Source organism: Physeter macrocephalus, chromosome 20, assembly GCF_002837175.3.
Source record: "Physeter macrocephalus isolate SW-GA chromosome 20, ASM283717v5, whole genome shotgun sequence".
NCBI lineage: Eukaryota > Metazoa > Chordata > Mammalia > Artiodactyla > Physeteridae > Physeter > Physeter macrocephalus.
In genome coordinates this window covers 96,663,209-96,671,390 of record NC_041233.1, presented here as the reverse complement: position 1 = coordinate 96,671,390, position 8,182 = coordinate 96,663,209, and the positions used below count along the sequence as shown (strand labels likewise).

General features: G+C 40.7%; 1 protein-coding gene across 3 annotated transcripts in view; it reads left to right on the top strand.

The window, feature by feature from the left end:
* The first annotated feature begins 987 nt into the window (after nucleotides 1-987).
* UBXN8 (UBX domain protein 8) overlaps nucleotides 988-8,182 on the top strand; it is a 26,900-nt gene continuing 19,705 nt past the window's right edge. For all 3 annotated transcript variants that reach the window (XM_007119031.1, XM_007119030.1, XM_007119029.1), the window contains exons 1-3: nucleotides 988-1,099; nucleotides 3,966-4,088; nucleotides 5,995-6,065. In XM_007119031.1, the coding sequence (XP_007119093.1) occupies nucleotides 1,012-1,099; nucleotides 3,966-4,088; nucleotides 5,995-6,065 (282 nt within the window). In that variant the 5' untranslated portion in view covers nucleotides 988-1,011. The remainder of the gene's footprint in view (nucleotides 1,100-3,965; nucleotides 4,089-5,994; nucleotides 6,066-8,182) is intronic.

Below are 8,182 nucleotides of genomic sequence, written 5' to 3'. Positions count from 1 at the left end.
GAGGATCCCACATGCCGCGGAGCGGCTGGGCCCGTGAGCCATGGCCGCTGAGCCTGCGCGTCCGGAGCCTGTGCTCCGCAACGGGAGAGGCCGCAACAGAGGGAGGCCCGCATACCACAAAAAAAAAAAAAAAAAAAAAAAAAAAGAGTAACACCTGCTGGCAAAACTGACGAGGAGCGGAGCAAGGGGTAGTGGGTCTCCAGGATTAGGTGCCAGGCCCCACTTCTGAGTCATCCTCCCTCAGGTACTAGAGACCGTGAAAGGGGCCGGGGATCGTTACGGTGATAAAGAAGGTGCATCAGCAGAGAGTGGTGCTTAGCTGTCTGACCCAAAAGCCCACAATCACCCACAACGGACGCAAGGCCCAGGGTCCAGGCTGCCCCTGACAGCGTCAACACCCAGTACCCTTTCTCTTCAGGTTCATTTTACGGGGGCCACTCTTCGTTGCAGTGCATGGGCTTCTCATTGCAGTGGCTTCTCTTGTTGCAGAGCGCGGGCTCTAGGCTCGCGGGCTTCAGTAGTTGTGGCACACAGGCTCAGTAGTTGTGGTGCACGGGCTTAGTTGCTCCGCAGCATGTGGGATCCTCCCGGACAAGGGCTCGAAACTGTCCCCTGCTTTGGCAGGCGGATTCTCAACCACTGTGCCCCCAGGGAAGCCCCTCATTTTACTCTTGAGCTCCTTCTCAGTCTCCAGAGTGCCACGGCCAAAGGCGTAGGTGCAGGCAGCCTCACTGGAGCCCACGTTTTGCTTTCACAGAACTTGGTTAGATGGGCGCCAGCAAGGCTGTCTCCCCTGGACATCACGTGACGTGAGGAAGTGACCTGCATTTGTTCTAAGGCTACAGATTATGAGTTCAAAAACCTGGTCTTATCTCAGTCCGACCAACGACCTGGCTTTAGGGTCTGTCTCCCCAAATTCCTCCCTTACGCAGGAACCCTCCACTCCACCTTCCAAGGGAGGAGAAACCGGAAGGGGCGGGCCTTCCGCCCGGAAGCGGGGCGCCCACCACTATGGCTCTTCGTGGCGTTGTTGGCGTTTTCCTCCTTGCTGCTCTCCCCCTCTTGTGTTTGGAGCTCCGGCGTGGGATCCCAGATCTGGGTAAGTGTTGGCTTTTCCCTCTTGGTGTTCATACGCAGGTGATGGTCCTGTGAACGTTGCGTAGAATTTCGTTTCCCAGCCGCGTCCCCTCTAGGCAGCTTTGACTACGATTCCCAGGCTGCACCGCGCCTGCCTCCCTTTTCCGGCGCGGGTTCTTGTGGGGAGCGAGACTTCCGTGGCCTTGGTGAGGCCGACTCCCCTTGGCGCAGAAAATCTCTCCAGGTCTGGTGAGGTTTTGCGTGAAAGGGGACTGAGGCAGAAAGCCCAGGAACAAGCAAATACACGACTTTCAAATTGTGTTGAATGCTCAAGAGGAAATAAACAGGTTGATGTGATGTAGGCCTACTGAGGAATTTAAGCAGAGATTTAAATGATGATAGGAGCCACCACTTTGAAAAGCCGGGAGAAAACATTCCAGACAAAGGAATTGTGATGTGTTAGAGGAAAAGGATGAAGAAAATTGAGGCTGGATCAAGGAGACTGACTAAGAGGGAGATTGGCTCAAGATAGAAACATTCATTGAGCACGTACTGTAAACCAGAGTCTAAGTGTTTATTCATTATCTCATCTAATCCGCTTTACAATCATAGAGGGTGGGTACTATTATAATCCCTTTTTTACAGTTGAGGAAATTGAGATATAGGGAGGTTAAGGGACTTACCTAAGGTTTTAAAACAGGTCACTGGGTTCTGTGTGCAGAATGTTTTGCAAGGAAGCTGCAGTGGAAGCAGTGAGGCATCTTAGGCTTCTGAAGTAGGGAAGTCGTAATGATTGTTTGATGGTTGGCCTGACTAGGATAACAGAGGAAGTGAAATGTGTACAGATTTGGGATATTAACCAACTGGGATTTGTTGATGGATTAATGATCCGGGTGAGGGAAAGGAGAGATTCAAGGATGGCTCCCACATGTGGAGTTGAACAACCGCAAGTCCTTGGTGGTGCCAGTGATAAAGGAAAAACTGAAAGGAAACTGGTGGACCAGTGGAGAATCGGTTCATTTTTGGACATATTATTGATCAGTTTACATGTCTGTTTCCCTCCTTAAACTCAGTTCTAAAATTAGAGACCGTGATGAAACCGAGCTTTGTATATTTCCTCTTTCTCCTCACCCGCAAGAAGTCAGGTACCCAGAATGTTGCTTGAAATAAGAAATTAAAATAAAATGCTTTTTAAAAAACCTACAGAGATTCTCCAGAAGTCTCAAGCGGTATTGGAATCTAACAAGACCTTTATCCAAATGATATACAGAAATGTTAAACTCACACTTATTCCAGAATTTACCTGCTCCCTTACCTTAAAGAATTCACCCTTACTCTGCTCATCTAGAATATTCTACTTTTGCACTAATATTTGAGTCACTAGTCAATGAGAAGGTGGTTACTCAGGGTTGCAGAAGGAGATCTGTTCACATGATCAGCTCTGACCACAGGGGAATATACTTCCTGAGAGCAGAGACCAATTACCAAAGGGAGGAGGAGTGTTCATTCACCTGGGCTATATTTTTGGACATGTATTGAAAAATGATCCCTGTCTTTCTCTACTCTGTAAAAGCCTTCATTGCTGATACGTTTTTACTTGTACTTAAGCTAAATACTTTAATGCTGGTTCCTCACATTTGTTATCCTTTGAAGTGCCCTGCATGTGGGCTCTTGAGAATAAGTATAAGCAAAGCAAAACAGAACACCTCAACTTAATTTTAAAAATTTCTAATTGAGAGGTGTACACATTAATCTAGTTCTTTTGTATTCCCATATGATATTTGAAATTGCTTGCTTGCTAGAACAAAAATAAATATATGGAACATAAATCCCATAACATAACTTTCTCTAAATACCAATACTCTAGGTGTCAAATTACTTTTGAAATGACCACAGTTACCCGAGATTTAATTATGTGTCATATTGAGCAATACCTGAATCAGTAGTAATGCTGGCAAAGGTTGGAAGGGCTGTAATGCAAAAGAAAAAAAAGAAAAACTTTGCTAAACAACTTTAAACTGCTTTTTTTTTTAAGAAAATGGATGATAGATATAAATATATATCTATTTTCAGTTAAAAATTAAGTCTGTATGTATAATTCCTTATTTAATTTTCAGTTAATTGACTAACTGCCAGCCCCCATCACATTGGTAAGATGGTTCCTCTGTATATCTGCCTGGTAACTTTTGAGAATTATAAAGCAAAACTAAAAATTCCTGGCGGGTAGAAACCATTTTTTATCCTGCTTTATATCTACACTCCCTTACCATTTGGCAAGTTGTATTACACAAAGTAGGTACTTGTTTCATTTCTGCTGATTAATTTTCATCTTGGTTCTTAAGATAATACAAAACCAAGTTTTTTACTTTTTTTCTAGGCAAACATGTATCTAGTAATTTTATTTACATATGATAGAATAAATATTGAGAAATAGAGAAGTACAGAGTTGCATAATTTAACTGTCAGAAATAAGAATTTGCTGTTTCAGTGAGAGTGACTGTTTTTGAATAGAACTAGAATTTGATGATACCATCACAATTTAATTCCCAATTATGTGGATAATTTTCTTCCCTTCTCTGTGAAGAAGGGAAAACAGAATTTATGCATTATTGATAGTCATATATTTATAATGTAGCCAATCACTCAAATTCTACTTATGTTCCTGAGACATAAGATGTTCTAGAATCATTTTCTGAAAACTTGCTCTGGTAATGACAGTCATTATGAATTTTGGCACCCAAAGGAGACTATATGAAAAATCTTAAGACAGTTGCATACCTTAACTTTTACTGTACTTTTCTAGTACAAATGATCTTTTAATGTGTTAATACCTAGTATCAAGAAAAATGTTTTGAATTTTAATTGTATTTTTTTTTAACCTTTATAAGGAATCAAAGATCTAATTTTGCTGTGTGGCCGGATTTTCTTACTGCTTACTCTCCTTACATTAATTATTTCTGTGACTACCTCATGGGTTAACTCGTTTAAATCTTCCCAAGTTTATCTGAAAGGTAAGTTTATTGTTTATGCTACCCTTTTATACTTTTCTACCAAAATTTCTTTCCTTTATTTATTCTAGAACTTTGCACAATAAGAATCATTTTACCATTAATTTGTGCTGTGTAATTTCAAGGTAATCGTTACAACTTTAGTTACAATTTTGGATAGGCTATAAATCCCAATATTTTTATGAGAAATTATACTTTTTTCTTGTATATACATTTGAAACTATAGCATTTCTGCACATTCGCTAATTTTAAATTGTGTGTTTGTGCAGCTTAACTGCTGTTTGGTACGTACAGCTTGTAAACTGTTGTACAAATGGTAAATATATCTATTGTTAAGATTGAGTTAAAGATAATTTATTTTTCATTCCATTCTGGCAGTTTTTATTTACGCACTTATATCGTATGTATAGTTAAGTGCTCTTAATTTTAGGAAACCATGCTTGTTCTTATTTTTGTTTTGTTTTTGTGGTAAGTAAAAGTTTGTGTTAGAAGCCTTTTAAAACAATATTGTAGTGACTTCCCTGGTGGAGCAGTGGTTAAGAATCCACCTGCCGGGCTTCTCTGGTGGAGCAGTGGTTGAGAATCTGCCTGCCAATGCAGGGGATGCGGGTTCGAGCCCTGGTCTGGGAGGATCCCACATGCTGCGGAGCAACTGGGCCCGTGAGCCACAATTACTGAGCCTGCGCATCTGGAGCCTGTGCTCCGCAACAAGAGAGGCCATGATAGTGAGAGGCCCACGCACCGTGATGAAGAGTGGCCCCCGCTTGCCATAACTGGAGAAAGCCCTCGCACAGAAACAAAGACCCAACACAGCCAAAAATAAATTAATTAATTAATTTAAAAAAAAAGAAGCAAGTACACATCATTCAGGAGCTAAAAAAAAAAAAAAAAAGACACAGAAGAGAGAAGTATGGATGGATGAAAAAAAAAAAAAAAAAAAAGAATCCGCCTGCCAATGCAGGGGTCATGGGTTCGAGCCCTGGTCCGGGAAGATCCTACATGCCACAGAGCAACTAAGCCCGCGCACCACAACAGAGAGTAGCCCCCACTCACCGCAACTAGAGAAAGCCTGCACGCAGCAACGAAGACCCAACACAGCCAAAAATAAATATGTAAATAAATTTATTTAAAAAAACAAAACAAAACAAAAAACAATATTGTAGTTCACCTCAGGACAGATGAATCCTGAAACTAATGTCTACATTCTTATATCCTATTAGAAAGAAGCTTGCCAATAGTGAATTCAGTGCATTATGTTCTGTTTTACTGTTTATTTAGTTATTTAAATTTTATTTATTTATTTATTTATGGCTGCATCGGGTCTTCATTGCTGCACGCGGGCTTTCTCTAGTTGCGGTGAGCAGGGCTACTCTTTGTTGCGGTGTGCGGGCTTCTCGTTGCGGTGGCTTCTCTTGTTGTGGAGCCCAGGCTCTAGACGCTCGGGCTTTGGTAGTTGTGGCATGGGCTCAGTAGTTGTGGCTCGCGGGCTCTAGAGCGCAGGCTCAGTAGTTGTGGCGCATGGGCTTAGTTGCTCCATGGCATGTGGGATCTTCCCGGACCAGGGCTCGAACCCGTGTTCCCTGGATTGGCAGGTGGATTCTTAACCACTGTGCCACCAGGGAAGCCCCATCATTCTTGAAGTCTCCTCACCAAAACTGTACTACACAATACATGTCAGAGAATTTTAGTCTCAGAATAGACCTTTTCTTACAGAAAGAAATTTCTTGCAGATTTCCTTGTTTCAACTGTCTGCGTGTATCTCATTTTCATTATTTGAAAAATACAGTCTGTTTTTTGAAGGCTTTTCTCTCCCAAAATTTGAAGATCTACAGAAGATTTTCAAAGAAAATAACATTCAACGTACTGATACTTGGGAATTAAAAAGTACTTATATGTTTTGATGTCTTAGAAGAAGAAGAGAAGAATGAGAAAAGGCAAAAACTTGTGAGGAAAAAACAGCAAGAAGCACAGGGTGAAAAGGTAAAGCATACGTTTTGGAGAGTATATAAAGAGAATACAAAGATGTCTGGGGCATTTTAAATTTAGGTCTGTTGCTTTATGTGTTTGTGTTCAGATTTTTTTATTATTGAGGTCAAATTCTCATGACATGACCATGTTAAAGTGTATAATTCAGTGGCATTTAGAATATTCACAATGTTGTGCAACCACTACCCCTGTCTAGTTCCAAAACATTTTCTTCACCGCAGAAGAAAACCCCATACCCACTAAACAGTTATTTCCCCATTCCCCACTCCTTCCATCCTCTGGCAACCAACAATCTGCTTTCTATTTGTATGGATTTATCTATTCTGAATATTTCATACAAGTGGAATCATATAACATGTGACCTTTTGTGTCTGGCTTCTTTCACTTGCATAATGTGTTCTGGGGTTCATCCATATAGGATATATCAGTACTTCTTTCCTTTTTATGGCTGAGTCATATTCCATTGTATGGACGGATCAGAATTTGTTTATCCATTTACCAGTAAACATTTAGGTTGTTTTCACCTTTTGGCTATTGTGAATCATGCTGCTGTGAATATTTTTGTGCAAGTATTTGAATACCTGTTTTCAGTTCTTTGGGGTATATACATAGAAATGGGATTGCTAGGTCATATGGTAATTCTATATTTTAACTTTCTGAGGAATTGCTGAACTATTTTCCACACTGGCTATACCATTTTCTATGCCCACCAGCAGTTTCTGAGTGTCCCAATTTCTCTGCATCCTCACCAACATTTATTATTTCCACCCCTCACCCCCCCCAATACTCATCATAATGCATACGAAGTGGTATCACATTGTGGTTTTGATTTGCATTTCCCTGTTGACTAATGATGTTGAAATCCTTTTCAAATGCTTGTTGGACATTTGTATATCTTCTCTGGAGAAATGTCTGTTTAAGTTCTTTGCCTGTTTTTAAATTGGGTTGTTTGTCTTTCTGTTGTTGAATTATAGGAGTTCTTTATATATTCTGGATGCTAAACTCTTATCAGATATCTGATTTGTGAGTATTATCTCTCATTCTGTGGATTGCTTTTCACTTTTTTGTCATGGTCGTTTGATGCACAAAAATGTTTTTAGTTTTGATGAAGTCTAGTTATCTATTATTTTTTTTTGTTGCTCATGCTTTTGGTGTCATATCTAAGAATCCATTGCCAAATCCAAAGTCATGAAAATTTACCCCTATATTTTCTTCCAAGAGTGTATAGTTTTAGTTTTTATATTTAGGTTATTAAGCTACTTTGAGTTAGCTTTTGTGTATGGTGAGAGATGGGAGTCCAATTTCATTCTTTTTCATGTGGATATCTAGTTGTCCCAACAGCATTTGTTAAAGAAACTATTCTTTCCCCATTGAATGGTCTTGGCACCCTTGTTGAAAATCAATTGGCCATAGATATATGGGTTTATTTCTGGGCCCTCACTTTTATTCCATTGCTTTATATATATATATATATATATATATATATATATATATATCCTTGTGCCAGTACCATACTATTTTAATTACTCTAGTGTTTTTTTTTGCGGTATGCGGGCCTCTCACTGCTGCGGCCTCTCCCATGTGGAGCACAGGCTCCGGACGTGCAGCCTCAGTGGCCATGGCTCACGGGCCCAGCCGCTCCGTGGCATGTGGGATCCTCCCGGACCGGGGCACGAACCCGTATCCCCTGCATCGGCAGGCGGATTCTCAACCACTGCGCCACCAGGGAAGCCCTGTAGTTTTTTAGTAAGTTTTGAAATCAGGAAGTGTGAGTCATCCCACTTTGTTTTTCTTTTTCAGTATCGTTTTGGCTGTTGAGGCCCCTTGCAATTCCATATGAATTTGAGGGTTGGCCTTTCCATTTCTGCAAAAAAGGGCTTTGGGATTTTGAGAAAGATTGCACTTAAATCTGGAGATTTCTTTGGGTAGTACTGACATCTTAATGATATTAAGTCTTCTTTGCTGCGAGGAGTATTGGCATCTTAATATTAATTCTTGCAATCCATAACCATGCAATGTCTTTCCATTTCTTTCTTTTTCTTTTTTTTTTTTTGCGGTACATGGGCCTCTCACTGTTGTGGCCTCTCCTATTGTGGAGCACAGGCTAAGTC